Source organism: Melopsittacus undulatus, chromosome 3 (assembly GCF_012275295.1).
Source record: "Melopsittacus undulatus isolate bMelUnd1 chromosome 3, bMelUnd1.mat.Z, whole genome shotgun sequence".
Lineage (NCBI taxonomy): Eukaryota > Metazoa > Chordata > Aves > Psittaciformes > Psittaculidae > Melopsittacus > Melopsittacus undulatus.
The window spans coordinates 59,767,701-59,789,758 of NC_047529.1; the positions used below are offsets into that span (position 1 = coordinate 59,767,701).

The 22,058-nt window shown below is 42.0% G+C and overlaps 1 protein-coding gene and 2 long non-coding RNA genes across 7 annotated transcripts in view; 2 read left to right on the forward strand and 1 right to left on the reverse strand.

The window, feature by feature from the left end:
* The window catches only part of AFG1L (AFG1 like ATPase), a 55,050-nt gene extending 47,302 nt beyond the window's left edge, over positions 1–7,748 (forward strand). The window contains exons 11-13 of the mRNA XM_031053990.2: positions 4,037–4,177; positions 5,889–6,002; positions 6,712–7,748. Coding sequence (XP_030909850.1) covers positions 4,037–4,177; positions 5,889–6,002; positions 6,712–6,846 — 390 coding nt within the window. The 3' untranslated portion in view covers positions 6,847–7,748. The remainder of the gene's footprint in view (positions 1–4,036; positions 4,178–5,888; positions 6,003–6,711) is intronic.
* LOC115947387 (uncharacterized) lies at positions 1,859–19,754 on the reverse strand. Of its 4 annotated transcripts, XR_004081309.2 has the most exons (7): positions 18,952–19,754; positions 15,850–16,060; positions 12,412–13,823; positions 9,859–9,966; positions 6,527–6,809; positions 5,777–5,933; positions 1,859–3,420 (listed from the first exon to the last, which is right to left on the reverse strand). It is a non-coding gene; the product is annotated as an uncharacterized lncRNA (long non-coding RNA). The 4 variants fall into 4 exon arrangements; XR_004081310.2 differs by lacking the exon at positions 18,952–19,754 and having other exon boundaries at positions 6,674–6,809; positions 15,850–17,214; XR_004081308.2 differs by lacking the exon at positions 18,952–19,754 and having other exon boundaries at positions 15,850–17,214.
* Positions 8,189–10,722, forward strand: LOC115947385 (uncharacterized). Of its 2 annotated transcripts, none has more exons than XR_004081307.2 (2): positions 8,189–9,715; positions 9,869–10,722. It is a non-coding gene; the product is annotated as an uncharacterized lncRNA (long non-coding RNA). The 2 variants fall into 2 exon arrangements; XR_004081306.2 differs by having other exon boundaries at positions 10,013–10,722.
* Positions 19,755–22,058: the final 2,304 nt, after the last annotated feature.

Here is a 22,058-nt window from a genome sequence, read left to right on the forward strand (position 1 = left end):
CTGTGGGTGCACTCAATCCCACTGCCCATGTCACTGACAAAGATGTTGAACAGGATTGGCCCAAACCCACCTCTGAGGGTGTTACCTCATCCACATCAGTCACCCCACATAAAGACCAAGGACAGAAAAGCTCTATTTCCGTTAGTAGAAAGCACTGTCATACATCAATATAATGTTGTTTATGAATTAAAAAAAAAAGCCGGAAGTTACAAGCATCTTCTTAATCAAGAGCAAAGGTCTGAAGCAATTTTCCACTATGAGAAATGTAACTAAAAAACTTCTGCTGTAAGATGAAGCAAAATCGGTTCTTGCCAGGATTGTCTGATGAGGTTACCTGAGACAGCAGGGGTTGTACATGATCCTGAAAATATCTTTGACCCCAGGGATTACAGATCTCGGATACTGATCATCCACATGGATGTCAAAACTGGAAAACAACTTACACAAAGAATATGCAATAGTCATAAGATAAGGTGCTATCAACACCAAAATGTAGTTGGGAAATTACAGAATAACTGTTGCTTGTGTTAGATCTGAGTTTGTCCCTCCTTGTGTATAGATACTAAAGTTATAATCATTGCTATGTGATACTGTAATTACATGATCACAGACAGGTGAATTGCACTGTCACAGTCTGCACCAGAGTTAGTGGTGATACTGTTCTTACTAAAAAAGACAAAACCAAGCAAGTTCAAACAAGTTAAAATAATGATTTTGAAGTTGCAGGTCAACTCATAGTGCTTAGTTAGGAAGCTCCAAAACAAAACTGCATGTAACTTGAACCTTTCCTCAGTATGCCTTCTAATGTAATCTTTAACTACACAGTGGCATGCCTTTTTTTTTTTCGTTTGCCATCACAAACTTTCAGTAAAAACTTGATAAGAAATTGCTTTCTTAATTAAATTCTCAGTTTATTAATGATGCGTCAAATGAACTGCTCAGCTTTGCCTGTAACTTACAGAGCTTTCCAATAGATTTGCACGGTTATCAGTGTCTTTAAATTTTTTAACCAAGTTAGCCATGCCCTCACTATCTTACTTTTTCATTTGAACTTCAGCATGCAGCTGCATCACAGATCATGCCTTGGGTTTTTCTGTCCATTTCTTGAATTATGATCTTGAAATAATACCTCAGCAGTCTGTTTTATCTGCCCTACTAGTGATAGAATGTGACTCCTTTGTAAACAGCAGAAAGAGCTGGATAATTTTTTGTTACTGCTTAATGCCAAAGTTGTAAATATTATCTAGTCTTAAACTGTATTTTGGTTTTAGGAAGTTTTGGAGTATTTGCACTAAATTGTAGTTCTTATCAATCAGAACTCTTGAGGATGTTATTGGAACTGGCCCTGGAATATCTTCCAATATCAACAAAAATAATTTTTCTCTCAAGATGAAATATCTTTTTCTAACACATGTAAAGTGCTCTGTGTTCTTCAGACAGTCTCTAAAAGGTGAGCTACTTTGTCATTGATGAGTCAACAAAGAAGAAGGATGCTTTATACTTAATTAAATGGAGTATATAATAGAAACAGGAGACGACTAACTCTTGAAACAGCCCACAGAGAGCTCCAAATAATAAATGTTGCACTTGAAGTGAGATGATGATAGCTGAAAATGCATTAAGTAGACAGAGAAACAAAGACAAATGAAGGTGAGAACTCAGTCAAGCAGGCTGAAGTGGAGTAAACACTTTGTTGGGAGGGTAGCCTATGTTAGTGCTAATGTGTTTTGCATTAGTATGGTGCCTATAAAATACTGAGTCATGGCATAAGAGTTAATGACAAAAATCTGCAACAGTTTTACCTTATATACCCAGGCAGGAACAGTAAAACCATAAGAAAGAGCCTTACCTGTTAATGTTGGTTTGGGGTTTTTGGTTTTTTATTAAAATTGCATCATGAAAGAACCGGTAACAAATGGTGACTATTGTTACATAAAAGTGTTACAGTTCTGAAGTTGAGTTTTGATGGTAATTGGTGGAAGAAAAAAGATGAGACAGTACCAGAAACACACCATCTAGCTGTTATTTTTAGAATGTTGTTCAGAAAACCAGATGAATCAGTCTAAACTTCATCTGCAGGGTTATTTCTTTCTAACTTTAAAAGGAGAGTTTGAGAACTCCTCTATGGAAAGAGCTACAGCTGATGCCAGCTGAGCTGCATATAACAGACTGTCTGACTCAGAGTTTCCATTGCATGTCACCAGACTAGAGTCTTGGTAGGGAGGTACAGAGTTATCCTATTAAAATACTTATGGCTGCTGGCCTCAGATATTTCTTACAAGATTTGGGAATCTCCAAAGGCACGTTTGTGACAACATTTACAGAATATTACTACTTAGCACTGGTGTAGGTATTACTGAAATTCTTGTTAAACAGCTTGGAGTTACCTGCTGTTTATGCCCCTAATTGGAGGAATTTTTTAATTGCCTGCTTTTTGCACAGCTGAAGTAGGTTGTTCGGCTATGATAAAGATACATACTGTAATCCTCAATGAACCGTGGGTTTATGTCTGCATAAAAGCAAAAGGAGTATTCCATCTTCCTTTCTTCGCATTTGAAATGCATTTGCTTTTTGTTCTCCACCTGTTTCCTCCCTCTGACTCCCCAGGTTTTCAATTTTGATGTTTGGATATTGACTAAGGTACCCATGAAGTTCCTAGATGTATAGCTCAGTGGTTGGGTGCTTCAGTTTGTGGATTTTGCTAAAGTTTGAAGTCTTTGATTTTTATTTATTTATTTTAGGGATCAACTTTTAATACTTGATACCTCCCCAGAAATGGGGTGTATTTATATGGTTTGGGTGAGAAAGTATATCACAGAATAATTCCACAGGCTTTGGCAGAAGGGTGGCTGGGATCTCCATGTGATAAAAGAATGAACCTGAATAGTGGTGATACCTGTAATTTCTTACCTAAGGAGGGACATGAGAAATTATTTCCTTTCCTGCATGCAATTAAATCACTGCTGCTGTCCCTCTCAGGTACTCAGCACACTGGTGTACTTGATCTCTTCTGTACTTAACAGTACTTCACTCCTAAGTACTGAATAAAAATTACAGTTACATAAACTGTTTGCTTACCACCAATCTTAAAATCTCCAGCAGTATCCTAGTTGTGGTGCTGTTTTTAGTGCTTCCATTGTTTTCTTTTGCACTTAATGGGATTATTGTCCAGCTACCTATTGCTATCTGATGTTGAGAGATGCGGTGGGCTAGCTCTGTGATGTTTCCATCCAGCAGTTCCTTTCACTTTCTTGAATATTTTCATGCTTTATCTCATTAGAACATTTTGATTTCAGCTACTCTTTGTCCAGATAAGTGTTTTATCAGGGCTGATGTTTTTCAGAGGTGATGCGTGAAGCTGTTGTTGGCTCTCAAAATGACTGTCTTCTTGGTTTCTGGTTAAGAAGTCCATAGCAGTGGCTGGGGAATAAAACAGAGGGAGAAAATAAACTGTATCTATAACTTTGAGGAGAGGATATAGTATATACTGCTCTGAAATGCTGCTAAAAACATTTCAAATGTTTTGTAATCATACACTTCCATAGATGTCCCAGGGAAGTTGCATGGTTATGAATGGGAAAGCAGGGTGGTTCATAGGACTGCAAATGAGAGAACTGGCTTAGAGACAGAGGCTTTAATACCTGCCTGGGGGTTAGCCGGGGAGAAGTTCTAGCTTATTCCCATTCATTTTCAGAAGAATTTTTGGAATGCCAGCAGGGCCTCATTCTCCTGCACTTGTGTAAGAACCATTTCTAGAGGTTTTTCATTCTTGTGTCTAGATAAAACCCAAAGTCCTGGTTATGGACAGCCATTAATAATTGCTCAAAATAACTTCTTGTGGAAGGGTTTTAGGTAAGTAGCTGTGCTTGGCCTACAGCACATTTGTCTAGCAATTTCAGTTAGAGAAAATATTTTTTATTTACTGTTTTTAGCAGTATTGCAGTGCTTTAGAACCATATTACGCTGTAGGTACAGCACATTTCATCAGCTGGGGAGTTGTGACATTGTCATGCATTTCTTATGGGTTTTGTTTCAGCCTCTTGGAGCCAGTGACTATTTGGAAGTATCAAAGCACTTTGACACAGTCTTTGTTCGTGACATACCGCTTCTTACAATGGCAAAAAGGACCCAAGCTCGTCGCTTCATTACTCTTATTGATACCTTTTATGAGCATAAGGTGAGAACCGAGCCTTTCCTATGTGTGCAGAGTAATATTGGAAGCCCTAAAATCTGACATCCATTTGGTTTGAAGTAAGGCTTTCTATAGTAATGATTTGGAAAACATAAGCAGAATACACTAGCACTGCAAAGATACATCATTCCAGCTTCACAGAAGCAGGTTTTGGTTTGTTGGTTTTTATATTTCTGTGAGTATTCAACATGACCATACATGCAAGCCTGAGCTCATTTGCCTTTCCCGAATAGGGATGTTATTTCCTTCCTAACCCAGGAAATCCACAGAAACCATGTCATCATTTTAATAATGAAAGATTGTGCTGCCAGCTGTGCTGGAGTAAATTTAAATTTTTTAGATTTTAGTCTGCATGGGCAGTTAGTCAGGAATCAGCCTTCCTGAACAGGGTACTGAGGAGTTAATAGCTTAGTTACATTGTTAAGTTTAAAGGAAACAATCACTGTAGGCTTTAGGTGAGGTTGCAGAACTGCTAATGGAACAGTAATGATAAATACAGCACTTCATATGAATTTACAGAGGTTTCAATCATGGAAGCAAAATCAGCACCACTAAAACAAAGAGAAGTTCATGTTTAAGATGATTTCTTAAGAGTAATACAAGGTATGAAACCCTCTCCTGTGTGTGATTATGTATGCACACACTTAGATATTTATGCAATCAGGAAATATCAGTTGAGATTATTTCTTTTCCAAGAATGTCCTGGCAAGATCATCAGAAAGGCCCCACTTCAGCAAGGTACTGAACAAAGTGTATGAGTAGTCTTATTCAGGTCAGCCAGATTCTTTGTACTTTATGGCTTGGAAGTGGACAATTTCTAAGAGGATATGCTAATACTTACAAACTAATAATAGTGTGTTAGAAATAAGGGGGGTGATGTTGTCTGTTCTACCTACATGCTGTCATTAAGAATTGCAAGCAAACAGCTGCTTCCTATTACTTCCTCCACAGGAAAACCACAAGTGTTAAACTCCTGTCACAAGTAGTTGTTAGGTAAAGCACCTAAGAGAGCCTATTTGTGGAGACTTGTCCACAGTGCAAATATTTTGTCTACATACTCTCAACAAATATCTCATCCTGTAACAGTACTTCAGCCTGTCTTCATTGTAACCCCCTGTGATACCCTACCTCACTGCAAATTGTATCTCCTCCCAGCGCACGTGAAAACAGCATCATTATTGCTATTAGCAAATAACGTGCATTGTTATTATCAATAATAGGCACTTGAGTAGCATGGGTGAAAGCAAGAGTGGCTCCACTCAGCCTTCTGAAAAACTTGGAATTTAAACATTCTTTAGATGGAAATATGTGTGCAGTGCACTTAGATACTGAGAGGAATTTCAGCTATGGGGGGAAAGAAAGCATTGGTTACAAATACTTTATAGCTGTTACTGTAAAAAGTTGATTGTGAACTCATTGCCTGTATAGCAGATATTCTGAGTATTCACTACCATACTTATTCTGTTCTCTGAGTAAAAGTTACATGAGTTGTTATTGAGAAAAAGATCTTGTAAGGTTAGTTTTCCAAATGATTAAGTCAAGTAAATCTGTAACAGCAGTGCTAATAAGAGAAAAGGAAAATACCTTGAAAAAACCAAGGTCATGATTTGAAGCTTGCTTTCCATAAAACATGTATTTTTATCCATTTTCTCCAAAGTCCAAGTGATGACATTGTTGCCTCTTTTCCTTCTCTCAGGTGCGTATTATTTGTTCTGCAGTGGCTCCTCTCCAAAGTTTGTTCCTGGTAGAACATGACAGTGGTGAGGTAGAGAACAACAGAGTCTTGATGGATGATTTGGACTTGAGCCATGTACGTAATAGTAATATCTTCTGCCTTTCGTAACAGAATTGGATTAGATCTAATCTCATGATCAGAGCAGCATTTTAGGAAGCAGAATCAAGTAAATATTTGACTAGTGATTTGCTGCTTTTTCTGCAGTGTGTCTTTTGCTTTCATAATAGCATGTTATTGATTCATAGTCCATGTCATGATATACACAACCATTTTGCTCAAGTTAATCCTTATATTTGCACAATCATGTATGAAAATACTGATTTTGGATTATCTTTAAAATACCGAAATAAAAGTCTGTTCTGCATCTTCCTAGACTACATAGGACTGCCTCACAAATCCTCACAAACAATACTATTTTGCATGTTACCAATTCTGGTTTTCCTTTTCCTTGTAGCCTAGTTATTGTTAATGAATTTTTAAATGATTTCTCTAAGTCAGTATGCAAGTAATCAACAGAAAAGTGAAAACAGATGGTTAACACATCATCATGCAGTTTTAAACCCAAGTTAGTGTTTTGCTACATTCCTTCAGAGGATTACCTAGCTGAAATAGGTGTTTTCCTTTAATATTTGGACTTAAATTTCAGGGTTTTGGTGCTATGCTACTGTCTTGTATCATTAAAGCCTGTGAAGCACTCAGCTTTAGGAGTTGGGTAGGATGCACTTCGGTACAGCTATGTCTCTCACAGTTAGTTCTGTGGTGTTGTTTTTCTTTATTAATGTAGGATTCCGCCAAAGGACTCTCCATGTTCACAGGAGAAGAGGAAATCTTTGCCTTTCAGCGTACTCTCTCTCGGCTTACAGAAATGCAGACTGAACAGTACTGGAAAGATGGAGACAGAAGCAAAAATACGTTGTAATTAAAAGTTGAATAAAATCATCAAGAAGTAAAACTACAGAATTGGAAAGGTTTTTAGCACAACTGAAATAATAATTGCACTTTATCATCTGGACCATATTTTCTTTCATCAGTTGTTTTTTTGTGCTTAAGAAATGAGGACTTGATTATTTCTCAGTACCATCAGTGTGTGGACATGTGAAATTTTGTCCTGATTTTCTTTTCTGTAAAATACAATTTTGATGTTCAGTAAGTTCAATGAGATTAGAATTTTTCCGGAGAATTGGTCTAGAGACAAAGTTGATGGGCTATGCAGGGTTCACAGTAGATTTAGAATGTCACGTGAAGAGGGCACTTAATGGTTGATGCAGTGTTTCTGTCATGTACAATGCAGTTAGCACAAGAGAAAAATCAAATACTGTATTTATGAAACTCCTGATATTGTATAGGTCCCTGATAGAATTCTGGAACTGCTCTGTTGTGTATTCTGTTGTGGGTTTATTTGCCCCCTATTTTCTGTGTGGAGCCATCTGCTGACTTTTCAGGCTCTAAGTTTCTGGTAATCAGCCTGTTGCTCAGTTTAGTTCATTATGAACTAATGGTTTGAGCCATACAAGAACCCTGAGGAGGAGATTGAAGGTGATTGAAACTGTACACAATTAAAATCAAGGTAAACACTGATGGGAAAAGAAACTATGACAGGACAGTGTATACTGTAACATATAAGTGCAAGTTAATACTCTTTAAATTTTTCAGTTCTTGCACGCCTCGATATGCTGCCTTTACACCAGTGTTATATGTCTACCCTGGATTTTCTCAGGCTTCATCTATACCAAACCTTATATTGCTTCTAGCACACCTGCTCTGGTCTGGGGAAAGTGATCCTGCCCCTCTACTCTGCTCTTATGAGACCTCACCTGGAGTATTGTGTGCAGTTCTGATGTCCTCAACGTAAAAAGGACATGGAACTGTTAGAACAAGTCCAGAGGAAGGCCACGAGGATGATCAGGGGACTGGAGCACCTCCTGTATGAAGACAGGCTGAGAAAGTTGGGGCTGTTCAGCCTGGAGAAGGCTGTGTGGAGACCTCGTAGCAGCCTTCCAGTTCCTGAAGTGGGCCTACAAAGATGCTGGAGAGGGACTATTCATCAGGGACTGTAGTGGTAGGACAAGGGGTAACGGGTTAAAACTTAAACAGGGGAATTTCAGGTTGGATGTAAGGAGGAAGTTCTTTACTGTGAGTGTGGTGAGACACTGGAACAGGTTGCCTAAGGAAGTAGTAAATGCTCCATTCATGGCAGTGTTCAAGGCAGGCTGGATGGAGTTTTGAGTGACATGGTCTAGTGGAAGGTGTCCCTGCCCATGGCAGGGGGTTTGGAATTAGATGATCTTAAGGTCTTTTTCAACCCCAACTATTCTATGATTCTATGATTTGGGGATTTCACTGAAACAAAATACAGTATTATGCTTATTGACTTACAGTGCATTTTTGTAAAAGGTTATTTTAATAACATGTTTAGAACACCTGAAGAGGGAAAAATATTATGCAGATGGACTGAAAAGATTGCCCTAATTGCTTAGGGAGGAGATGGATACATAACACACTGTCCCCAGATTTGAGGGGTTTTCTTGGACTTTGCAACATGACCTTTTTCTTGTACTGTATCTGATACCCAAAATATTCTTTTCTGCCTTTGTTTAGCCTGATTAAATTGTTTCAGTTGTAGCCCTCCATCACAGTTACAGATAGCTTTTGAAAGGGATTTTGGGGCAGCAGGGAAGTCTGGACAGGTCGTGTGCACTTGCATGTGTTTTGAGAATACAGATGGTTTGGAGCCATGTGCTCAAGTCTGGTTTTCTGTTCTGACCACTTCTGTTTGTCCTGGAAGACTTACAGTGGCTATACCTGTTCTTCAAAGAATTTCTAAAGCCTGTATTTATAGTTTACAACTTATGCAACTGTGTTGTTATTCCCACAAGGGTGACTACCATGGAGAATTTTAATGTGTATTTATGAAAACCCCAATCAGAATACATTGCTTATACTGCATAAGCAATGACTATATGAATAATTGATGTATATTTTCAGGGATTTGTATTAGGTTTCTCAACAGAGGGACTATTGAGATTCATGCATGTGTCTGTGTATATACACACACCTATACTTATATATACATATGTATAAATACAGATAAAACTAATTTATATAACTTAAGTGTGTGTGGTTCTGTATTTATATGTGGCAATCTATACTCATGAGTGGGGCCTGTGCTGACAAGCCTAGTGATGCCTAGTGTCCATCACTAGGGCATGATGGACAGCACTGGGCATGTTGTAGCCCAGGGTCCTGCATCATCTGCAGTCCTGTAGGTGATCCCAGCAGTCCTGTCCTCTGCTCCCTGGCCTGCTCTTGGCTGCTGTGAGACAGCAGTGGTCTGTGGCTTTTTATTACCACATTAATATGTTGTATTTGCCAAAATGTAAAGAGCGAGATGCCTGTGAATAAACTATGCACGCTCCTTGATGGCCTTAAAACTGCTGGATTTATGCTGGATGCCTCTATCCCAAGATCAAGTATTGGCTTTTTAGCTTTTCTTAACTTGTAAATTCATGTCGTCTAGGATCTGCAACATGTTTTTATTTCCCTTTTAGTCATTCAACAACCATTATTGCCAAGTTAATTTTAAAAGTAATTTTGAGTAATCCTATTGATGTGGTATTATGTTTTGCCATCACAGGAAGCAAAATCCTTGTCATTATGGACCATGCAAAATGTTTCATGTTGGTTTGTAAAGACCATATGCTGGCTAAGAATCTCTCAGCTGACTTGTTTCAAATATTTGATTGACAGAGGAATGTTCTCAGAGCCTGAAAATCTACATTACAGCTTCTGTGAGTATAGTTACTTTATCCATACAAACATTTTATCTTTAAAGCTGTGTTCTCATTTTGCATTCTTGTGCAGTAGCTCTTGCTTATATTTTAAATAAATAACGCAGTTCTGTCTTTCAAAGTCACTGGTTTTCAGTATTTACCTTTGCACAGATTGAGGGAACAATTGCAGTAGTTTGGGTATAACAAGACAGCCCTCCAAAGGTCTCCGGAGGGATCAGAGATGCCTTCGTGCTGTTGTTGCTTTTGATCTAAAAAAGAAAACCATTAATGGCCTTGTCACCTATTTTGAACCAGTTTAAACATGGGAAAAAGACTTGACCAAGTTTCAAACAGCGCTCTTCATAGTCACCAGCCATCTAACAAGGAGGAAGAAGTCTCTCCATCAAGGCCTAAGAGGATCAAGATCCAGGAGGTTTCCTTCTGCAGTTACCTGGATCTGTGACTCAGTTTCCCTGTTGATAGAATGGGAATGATGTTACTTTCTGATTTGCTGACACTGCAGTACTGCCAGACTTCACTCATTAATATTCTAAGATGCTTGCTGAGGCTCTGGGATGAAAATACTTCAGTAAAGAATGTAAATAGTGCAAAAAATAATTTAGCTATCAAAGTGGATTAGTTTCCTTGTCTGGGTTACAGAATTATTGCCATCAAGTACACATCCCGTGCCTCTTTGCTGTGAGGATATTTTTTTCTAATAAAGAATCTATTTTAAAGAAAGAAAAATAAATAACCTGAGGTTTGTGATTCAAACCTTCACCAAGTCAGGTAGATTTTCTTCTACCTGTAACAACATATTTCCTGTTTGATTCATTACAACCTTAGCTCCTGTACCTGTGAACTACAGTGGCTTTGTAAGTTCTGTTGGGATTCTCCTTGTATACTGAGAATTATTTTTTTTAAATATATTATTTTGAATCTAATATATTAACTGAACACTATTAAATCCTTCTGTTGAGAATAATTTTTGTAATAAAAATTAATAAATCCAGATTTTATAAACATTTCAGTTATCATTCATGCTATTTTTAGGTAAGTGTTCTGATTAGAAAGGCCTTCTGTTAATGACTTGGTGAGATTTAGGTTTTTTTATCTCTGTATCCAGGGGACAAAGTTGGATCTGCAGCACTGCCAGTTTCTGGGCACTTGGTTGCCTGGATGAGCCATAGCACCGCAGGCCATTGCCCAGCACGTGGCTCAGCCTTTGGTAGGTGTATCCAGGCCTTGTGAGAAATGTCCTCCTCCTCCAGAGGCAGTTTAGACTTGTCCTCCTCAGTTACTGCTGCTGGCAGCCTTCATTTTGGGCTTTGGAACCCTTTTTTCTACCTGACTCTTTTCTCCAGCAACTTGAGGATGAGGTGCTGCAGCTTGAGTGCAAACCACAGTTAAAGTGCTCTTTTTTTATTCCTGTAAATTTGTGTTTCTTACTGTTCAAGATGTGCTTTTGCTGACAGCTAATTAGTGCCGTGGTTAGTTACAGGTTCTGCGCAGCTTGTAAAAGTGCCCCTGGGAAGCAGTTAGGTAACACTTGGGCAGGCAGGGAAGTCCCTGTCCTGATGGGCTGGGAGGGTCACTGCAGCCCCCAGTGCCGGTGCCCTCGTGCAGCACCTCTTTAAGTGTGAATGGGAGAGGAAGGCTGCAGCGTGACACTTCATGGATGCCAGTGGCAGAGGATCAACAGTGTTTTACAGTTTGGGCTTGAGAAACCAGTTGTGTGAAATTTTCTAGGAGGGGTTAAATTTGGGGGCTATTTTTATGCCTTCTCCTGGAAACATTCAGTCTCCCCATTTCTTGCAGAGAGGGATTGTCATACTAAGTATCAAGCTGTGACCAACTTGCTCCAGTATCTTGCCTGCAGCAGTGCAATATCCAGTGTTTGAAAATAGCATCCAGAAAATTTCTTAGTACCCCCTCATTAGAGATTTGCAGAGGTTTGTGGAGCAGGAGGCCATAACCTCACCAGTGGTTGCACGCCTTGTTACTCACGTAAACAGTGCATCCTTCTCCAGGCTAATTTAAATCTTTTATTTTTTTCCCCTCAAGCATCCTGCTGCAGTGAGACATTGGGGTCTAGTTATGTTGCTCAAGGAACAGTCCCTTTACATGCTTTGCTGCCTCTTCCAAAACACTTCAAGAACAGATGCAGCTAATCCACCTTTGCAGTTTTGTTTGCCCAATGGATGTTTCTCTCATATCCCCCTCATCCATTTCCTGCCAGAGATGAGCAAACCGGATGTGTCCATCTCTTGACAGAGAAGAGCACTACTCGTCTTGGGATCCTTAATCTTTTCCTGTTGTTCTGCACCCTCATTTCTGATGTACGTTTTTGTGTGTCTGCTTCCCAAGACCCCTGCACTTGGACTTTCCTGCTGCTTGGCTTTGGGCCTTGAGAGCTCTGGCACATATGAAATACAGGTCTGGGGATGCATCTGTGCCCCTGCAGAAAGGGGGATGTTTCCTGATCCCTGGGCTGGGGCAGTGCCTGCATTCGCCTTTCTGTCCAGCGAGAAGAAGGACTTGCAGCAGCAGTGCCTTGTGTGAGAGCAGAGGGAGGATGGAGCAGATGGAGGATGCAGGCCACATGCTCCCTCTCCAGCCTTCTGCATTCTCCATATATTTGTAAAACAACTTTTGTTTTAAATTGAATTGAATTCTAAGAGCGCCACTAAAATACAGAAATGCTTCTCACTGACCTATTACTCTGCATTCATGTTGGTAAAATTCTGGATGAGTTTCTATAGTCCTCCCGCCAGTTCTTTGTCAGGGTGAAGAGTTTAGTTGGCTCTGCTAATCCACTCTGTAGCTGAAATTGTTCATTTAAATCGTTATAAAAATCCACTCTTTTCCAATGCGAATCCTATATTCCCAGATTCAATTACTGCTGCCAGTGCAAAGACTTCAAATTCTTTGAGTGCAATCACACTGTGTCAGTCCAAAGCCAAATTGCAAACACTTATCCACAATTCCCCTTACTCAGCTTTAAGCTAATTTTTCCAGCAGGCAACAATAGCCATAAAAGTATAGGGAAAGATTATTAGAAGAGTTTAAGGAACGGTTGATCAGCTCCTTCACAAGCTGTGGTACAATTCTACCGCATCCTCTTGCAAGGAGCAAAACCTTTCATTCTGTTACTTAATATATTTTTAGCACTAGGCTCTTCAGTGTCACAATAATTAAGAGCGACCACAGCCAGTGAGAGATGAAGCAAGGAACAAAAGATCAAGCGATTGTTTAAGCTGAAGTTAACTGAACCAAGACAAGTAAGCTCACTGACATGAAGGAAAAGGCTTTCTTTGTATCCTCTGGTATTTTACAATTAACAAAGCCAAACACACTTGTGTAACTTTTTCTGCCTACACTGATGGATAATGTACAGGTCATAACATGATGTGTTGGGTGGTGAAGTTTTTTTCCTGCAGGCTTAAGAGCATTGCTTATGTCAGGTCTTTCCTGTAGCCGAGGTATGATGTGCCCAACATCTCTTCCTGATAGTCAAAGTTCAAACATGTTGCAAACAGCTAACAAAGTTAGTTGGGGTGGAGAGTGAAATTTGTTGAAAACATAGGCAGAGGACCAGTCTCCTTCAGTTGCAGTTGCTACCTCCTGAAAAGTAACATTTCAGAGGCCACTGGAGAGAGGAGCAATTACTGTCCAGCGAAATTACAATCTGAATAGGCTGCCATTTTCAGTGCTTCACTAGGATGGCCGTGATTGCTATAGAAACTTCTGAGAGTGAGACAGAAAGGTTTTCCAGCACTGGAAATTACGAATGGAGAAGGTTAGACTGGGTGCAAAGCCCATTCAGTCAGGCAGCTGCCAGTTGAGCCTCTTTGCCAAGTAGATTGTAGGAAACGCTGATTAAAATGTCCACTGAATACACCAGGCAAATTAAATTTCAGTCACAGCCGCCTGGGCAGTTTCGGTGGGAAGATGGCTCCGGTGCACCTGGGCTCCCTCTCCCTCTGCAGAGCCTCTCCTGCAGGCACTTGCCCCCTCTCCCAGGTACAGCAGGGATGCTGCAGCAGTGATGCTGTGGCAGTCTAAGGACATGGGTGAGATGAGGTTTGTGGGGAAAGCTGGTAGCAGCCAGTCTAATAAGGGATGTCTGTGGGGAAAAAACAAAGCCAGAGATGGTTCCAGGTGTGGGAACAGTGCTCCTCCCTTAGCCCAGCTTTGCTGTCTCTCCAAGGGCACAAGCGCAGCAGATGAGGGCTGCGGCCATGTCCACCTCCATCTGACTGGGCTGGCACCCCCATTTTGTTGTGTTTATTGTCCCCACCATGCTGATATATATAAACAAGACTGCTCTCTTTCAACACCTTGTCCGCCAGCCCCTTCCCCTACAAACAGCCTGTGATGGACAGCTGAAACTGTCCCTTTGGGTCAGAGCATCAGGCAGAACAGCCAAAATACTGCTGCAAACCAAGAGACAGCTAAGCCTCCCACAAGCAGTGGGAGCCTCCCACAAACAACTTAGACAAGCCCCTGAAATCCCCCTTGCAGCCTACCAATCCCCAGTTTTAGTTGCACACCCAGGTGCATCTGCAGCTCTGCTAATGTCTCTCCTTAAGAGGATACTCTTACCTCCTTTCCATATCCCCACTTCTGGTCCTTTCATCTATGCTGTGAGAGGGCTTAATATCCTTTTGTGTTCATCACTGGCCTTGAAGAAATGCTTGTCACCCTCCTGGCAGCAGGCTGGCACCAGTTATTCCAGCCAATCCCCTGAAGGACCATCAGTATCATTTGGTTTTATCACTATTGTTTCTGTTACTCCTGTCTCCCATTTCTCCTTGGCCTCCTTTGACTCTAGGCTGTCAGCCAGAAGAGTCTCAGGCAGGTAAGTTCAGACACATGTAATGCTCTGACACAGTAACATGGCCATGTCTCTTCTCCTCAGGCTGCATGTAGCCAGTGTACCAGCTCAGGCAGCATGGCCTTCAGCGCTGTGCCACTTTGCAACTGCTCTGCTTGCTTAGGTCAGTTGCTTTTCCAGTTGTGCCTGGCTTTGAGACAGAACAATAAAACTGCTTTGTGAATCAATAGGACTCCCTGCCTGGCTATATCACAATTTCCAAATATACCTGTTCTTCATAGGCTGTGCTTGAAAAAAAGTTTGCTGTAAGTACAAAAAATTACATGGCCTGTATGAATAAGAACAATGAGATTTGTCCTGCAGTGTGAGGGTGAACAATGTAACAAGTCACCACTTACTGAATCCATGAGATGTTTTGCTGCTTGGAATTTTCAGATAAAAAAACAATGCATTTTGGCAGTAAATGTAATGGGCATTTTGATCTGATTGTGATTCTGTTCATTTCTGGTTTCTCAATACACAGTTCTTTAGAAGTCAAACTGACTTCATCCTCTACTCCCAGAGCACCTGAAGACAGTGCTTAAGGATTAAAACATCTGCTCCAGACAATTTCAATCATTGTTTACTTAAGCTTTTTATATACATTGGGTGTTTGGCTTACTAATGGCTTACACCAAGCTGTTACAGTGGTGTGTATGTATGTCTATACACACATAGATATATGTATTCAAGGAATTATGAATGGGTTTTGCAGTCCTTCTGACTTGTAACTAACTGCTCCCACAGCCGTGAGTTAAGGACTGGTTAATGGATGTCAATCTGTCAATTCTTGAGCAATTTAGGAAATTAGTTATTGACATAATGGAGAAATTATGAGTGTATCACAGCAACTCATACTTGAGGACACCTCCATCTGCTACGGTTGACCCTAATAATTAACAGCTTTTTCCAGTGCTTCAGAGGTGCTTTATAAGGCACAAGGCTGAAGGTTAAACAGCTTCTGTGCATCAGATGTGCTCATTACATCAATATGTCTATAATGGTTTTCCTGAAGCCACAGCAGCTTGTTAATTGATCGTTCTCATTTTACAGTCTTTCCAGGGGTCCCCTGTACCATTACAGAGCTGTGCCCTTGTCCTTCAGATTGCCTTTTCCTGTTCAGCTTGGGAACTAGTGTCCCCTCAACCAGGGACCCGCCTGCCAACGGTTTGCTTGCCCTTGGTCGGCTGCACTGTGCTGCTTCATCCTCCCCCAGCCCCACTCCTCCACCTCAGCTCCTCTTTCTGTGAAACTCAAAGGCGCAACTGCCACCTACCTCCTGTTTAAGCATCTGCCACCGCAGTTCAGCATCCAGGCAGCTCGGTGGTTCCCCTCTGTTGGGTCCAGGGGCCATTTGAGTTTTCCAGAATGAGAAGGTGATGATGAATCAAAGGCCAAGTGTCATGAATGACTTGATGTGGAAGAGGAACGAAGTTTACAAAGTGAGCATGACCAACTGGTAAACCACCTGCTTCTCCCATCAACTGCTAAAGATGGAAAGAAAACAGAAAAACTTCCTGGGCTAAGACCACTTTTGCCAGCTGAGTTATTGAGGTGTTAATGCCATATGCTCCTGCCTATGTCCCACATGAGAAATCAGCTGCAAAATCCTTAGCTCTTGGGTCAAAATCCTCCAGTGTATCTGAGTACCTGGCTAGAGTGGAATGTAGGCCCCTACAAAGGAGGAGCTGGGCTTTAGCACCTCCTGTCCTTTAAACAGGAAGATGACCAAAGAGGCTAAAACCAGGGGTAAGTGGGTTTCAGCAGAGCTTCCCATTTCTTAAAAGGCACAAGCTCCCATCTTCGCATTGACTTCACTCCATAGCTCTCCCATGTTCATCCAAGGAGGATGCATGAAGCCCTGTTATGCTACAGCTCTTGGGGAGATTTTACATTTCCACTGGGGCTGAGATGTTCCTGATGGAGAAGATAGACATGCTATCAAGATTTGTGACCCCCTCTCCCCTAACTTCAAAGCAATTGCTGTCAGTGGCAACAGACATGTTCACTGCTGTATTCCCAGTGGCTTGAGGCAGCACTATTCCATAATCTAGACCAACTGCAGAACCCAGACTAAGGCAGGATAAGCAGTAAATTAGCCTAAGAGGCCGACTCTGAGAAAAGGAAGCTAGTCCCTAATCCTGTTTTATCAGAATACCTTTGTACTTGGGCACACAATATGCCATCATCTAGCTCCACCGTGTGTTGGGATCTCTCCTCTTGCCACAGGAAAGAGAATTTCCCTCAGCAATGTGCAAGCCGTAGCAGTGCTCTCTCTTCAGCGGGGTTTCAATAGCCACAAGCAGGGCATTGCACACAGATCACACTTGCTACTTGTGCAGCTTGACAGCACTTCCACTTGAAACACAGACCCTCGTCTTCTCCATGGCATGCATAGTCTGGCCTCTCTGATGGTAAGAAATTAGCAAGCAAAAAATTGGGGCTATAAAGTTCCAGACTGGCAAAGATCTGTCGGGATACCTGCCCTAAGGATAACGGGAGGAGGCATCTGGACAGCCCAGGACTCCCTAAGGCTTACATCTACCAGGGCTTTGAAAGCACATCCACTTGCTCCGCAGTCAGTCATCTCCCCCAGAGACGAAATGGACCGTGTGCCCCAGGACGGTGCTTCAGGCGTCCTTCTACCCTTAATTAAAAGAGAGGGGAAATATACATATATGTGTGTGTATATATATGTATATATATATATATATGCATGTGCTTTATATATATATATGTTTTACGAGGATTTCGCATTGTGCTTGGAGCTGCGAGGGCTGACCGGCGGCCTGCAAGCGCGGCGAGGCCCACAAGATGGCAGAGCGGCCTCACGGCACACGACCCAACCCGAGCTGTTGCCGGCTGCTGCTACTACAAACGCCGTTCTAAAAAGAGCTGGTAAATTATGCCCAGACATTCACCTTGCCGTCAGACTGAGAGCGAAGTGAAAGAAATACACTGTGATAGCTTGGGCAGACAAAAACCGGAGACTCCGAAGACCATCGTTCCAGGAGCAGAATAAAAGGTTAAGTGGCTGCACAGGGCCGTGTGGCAGTAGCACTGGGGCACATTTCATGGCTGGCTGGAGGCAGAAAACACGCGTGTGGTCACACCAAATGCTTTAGGGATATCCCATATTCCACATGTCCTGGCTTGAGCCCAGCCAGCTACTAAGGGTTACACAGCCACTTGCTCATGCCCTGCCCACCCCTGTGGGATGGAAAAAGGCAAACCCCACAGGTTGATATAAAAACAGTTTAGCAACTGAGAAAAAGTTTAATAACAAAAGGAAAAAGAGGAATAAACCCTAAGAGAGATGAGTGATACACAGTAGCATTGCTCACCATCCAGCCTGACTTAGGCTGCCATCTGCCCTTCCAAGTAACCCACCCCAGTTTATATACTGGGCATGATGTGCTGTGGTATTGAATACCCCTTTGGCTAGTCTGGGTCGGGTGTCCTGCCTCTGCTTCCTCCCAGCTTCTTGTGCCCCTCCACACTGGCAGAGCATGAGAGACTCAAAAGTCCCTGATCAAGGCAAGCGCTCCTTAGCAACAACTAAAACATCAGTGTGTTATCAGCATTGTTCTCAGGCTGAATCCAAAGCACAGCACTGCACCACCTAATAGGGAAGAAATTAACTCTATCCCAGCTGAAACCAAGACACCATGGCAATCATCAAACAGGGCAATCATCAAACAGAGGTGCTAAGGGGCTGCATGGAGCTGCGGGAAGGCTTATATATGTAGGGCCGGTGTGGGGCAGGTGGGCAGTGGAAGCTTACACAGGACTGGGATGACATGACCCTCACTGTGACACAGAAGATGTATATTTTTAGTATACAACCATTTTTGGGAAGAGAGGGCTTCCTTGGAAGTGGACCTGCCTGCCTTATATTCAGACAAATATGACATATCACATCGCTTGGTTCTATCCCAGCCTTCCCCCCAGAGCCAGATCCTGCCTTGAAATGGCTCAAGCAAAACCCTCCTGTCTGTACCATCATGCAGGATCCCTTGACTGGGGGTATGAGGCATATGTGCTTTTGAGTGAAGCATCAGGCAGGCCCCCAGAAGCTCCCCCAGGTCTTCTGCATGGCTACCTTGTGACTTCTCAGGCAGGCACACCCTCACCTGGATTGCTACCTCCAGCCTACCCTTTTTAGCATGTATTGGCACCACGCTGGCATGGTGTTGGGAGGCCATCTCCACCTTGGGGTGCAGAAGCTCTTAGGGGAGAATCATTGCTGTTGCTACATGTGGGGACTTTTTGGCAAGTGGAACTGGTGAGTAATGCCATGCATGCCTGGGATTTTATTTAATTCTAGGATACTCATTGTGTGTATAAGTGGACTTACGAGAAAGGAAGAATCTCCTACCTTCAGGTGCAGCTGTGAGTTCCCCAACTTCAAGGGCAGCTGTGACGGTAGCTCTCTGTATTGCTTTATATATTTCAGTGAAAAATCTCCTTAGTGCAGTTGTCTTCATCTGCTGGAATCCTGACATTGCTCCCAAAAAATCACAACACCTGGAACAGCTTTGGAGTTGATACAGCCTTATTTCATCCCCAACAGTACAAACCAATGCCCTTCAAGATGGGAAAGACATGGCCTTTGAACAAGCCTGAAACCCTCACACTCTGAGATCCAGAGCATTTGTAGGATTTCACTTATGGTGGACTTCTCAAAGGAAACTCCATGACTATGGCTTTATAAAAAGAGATGGCCTGGGCTTGCTGTGGTTAAAAGCTTCAGGAAACTCCCCAGTCTTGTTCTGCCACCCCTTCATCACTACAGTCTCTCCACTCCTCCTCCCATGTGGTTCATCTTGCATCAATCCTCTCCACTGCCAGTATCCAGAGAACATGCAAACTGTATCCTCTCCAAAAACATGGGCAAAGAGGCAAAGCAGATACTAAAAGACATGGGTCAACCTTTGTTTAACATTTCATGGGTTGTCTGTGGGTTTTTTAAATTATTCTGTTGATTTTTTTTTCAATGGGAGAAGCTCTTGTTTGCTTGGGCTTCCCCACGTGGGCTTCCCCTTCCAGGTTCATATCCGCTGCTGGCTGGTGCAAGCAGCAACTCATTCAGCCAGGTTTTGTTCTTGTGGGGCATTAAATTCTTCCCCATACAGACTGCAAACAACCCAATTGCATTCACTGAGCCAGGCATTTGAATGCTCAGTGTTGTTGCATATTTAAGTACTTCGTAGGTTGTATCTCTTTATCCTCCAGCTCTAAAAAATGCTAAAATCAAGTGGAAAATATAGACAAACTTGTTATGCTTACTCCCTCTGTGGCTTGCCTAGAGGCAGAAATGATGTTGAGAGTTTTTCAAGTCAAACTATTGTACAAGCACACTGAAGGGAGGCACATAAGAGACTTTTACTGGAAATCTTCATTCTACTGAGAACTTACTGGAACAGAAGTCTGGTGATATGTAGAAAAATTACCCCACGGTTTCAAGAAACAAGAACCATCAGTCCAGCCAGAGTGAAGAAGACATGAGGAAAGAAAATCAGCTCCAATCAAGTGTGCCAGAGCATAACCCTCTCTGCAGAGCTCTTCTCACAGGGGTCCAAGCCCATGAAACAATTTGCAATCAATGAATGCTGAAGTCTACTGAAGGAGCAAGCAGGCCATTAATGTAACAAGTCAATGAACTCTGATGGAGCTGACATTTCTGGAAAATTAGCTGGATTGCCAGGGTAACCAAACCACAAAAGGATGCAGGACACAATCAACACAAGGAAAGATACAGACATTTGCTGAAAAGTTTTATGGGCATGACAAAATTAAATGAAACTGGATGTCCTAGAAAACAGTTTTCACTTTCATCATGTCTCTTGGCTGGATTCCACAGCATCGCAGAAATGTTTCTACTAGAATTGATTATTTCTCACATTCTAGGCCCTGGAGAGCTTCCCATGCCACTCAGAATAGTTAGGTCTTTTTGAGTACAGGCTTAGAGGTGAGATCTAAGCCAGCTGGGCAAAGCCACCATCCTTCAATTACACATTACTATGCATATGACTGAATCCTTCTACTGCTTTCCAGAGGCACCTTTCCCCATACTTTCCCCCAAAAAAAGAGAAAAAAATCTTTAAGGTTTTTTTTTCCCTTACTTAAAAATAAGTTCAGGACTTTCACTTATTATTTGGAGATCTCAGTTCAAACCCCTGCTCTGCCTCTAACTTCCCATGTTCTGGAGAATCCGTGCACTAGGTTAGTGGCTTGTGGGCTTTGAGGGTAACTGGCTGACAACTCCATCCCATCATTTGCCTTGTTTCAGATCTGACTTTGTACAAAACCATCCTCTGGAACAAGGAGAAGCCAGGAAACCTGACTTTTAGTCTGAGAGAATAAAATTCTTGTTTCATCCCAAACATATGGGGAGTACCAGATTGTCCAGTGGAGGGCCACAAGGATGATCAGGGGTCTGGAGCATCTCTCTTATAAGGAGAGATTGCAGGAGCTGGACCTGTTTAGTCTAGAGAAGAGAAGGCTGAGAGGGGATCTCATTAATGCATGTAAATATCCCAAAGGCGGGTGTCAGGAACACGGTGCCAGATTTTTTGCAGTGGTGCGCAGCGACAGGACAAGGAGCAATCAATGGCTATAGACTAAAACACAAGTAGTTTCACCTCAACATGAGGAAGAACTTTTTTATGTTGAGGGTGGCAGAGCACTGGAACAGGCTGTCCAGGGAGATTGTAGAGTCTCCCTCCCTGGAGACATTCAAAACCCACCCGGGCGTGTTCCTGTGTAACCTGCTCTAGGTGGCCCTGTCTTGGTAGGGCAGTTAGACTAGATGATGTCCAGAAGTCCCTTCCAACACTAATGATTCTGTGAAGTGGGACTCCAGAAAAGACAAAAGGAAATGAGAAATTCTAGATTTCTACTACCAACTGGTTTTCTGAGAGAGAAGTCTTGTTTTTAAAAGGAGATTAGAGCACTTTTCTAGATACAAATTGCAGGTATTTTGCAAAGATACCATACTGCATTCCTCTCAATAGCTACAGCATTTACAGATTTGTACTTCTGGATGAAAGGCACTTATCAAAAAGTTCCTGACAAGTTCTTATGTACACAGCACATCACTGACATACCCATCCCGTGTGAAATCTGTCCAAGAAAGGCAGGGTTCTTTTTCTCAAGTTATGATGAACAAATGGTGCCAGACTGAGTAAGAAGCAGCCTGCAAGATCTACTGCATTACAGATATCAACACAGCACCATGTTCTGAGCCTGGTGGCAAAGGCAATACAAGGAAATGGGTACTAGGGAAACTAGGAGGCACAGAGAACAGGCGAGTCCAAAGCTCATGAAGATGAAACAATAACAAAAAGGAAAACTACTTAGCCAAACCACTACATGAGCCACTATGCATCATGAATTTTTATTCATGCTCTTCTAAGATGAAACACACTGATGCCAATCAGTACAGAGGGCTTGTGGACTGGAGAAAGATCAGCTTCCTGGTGG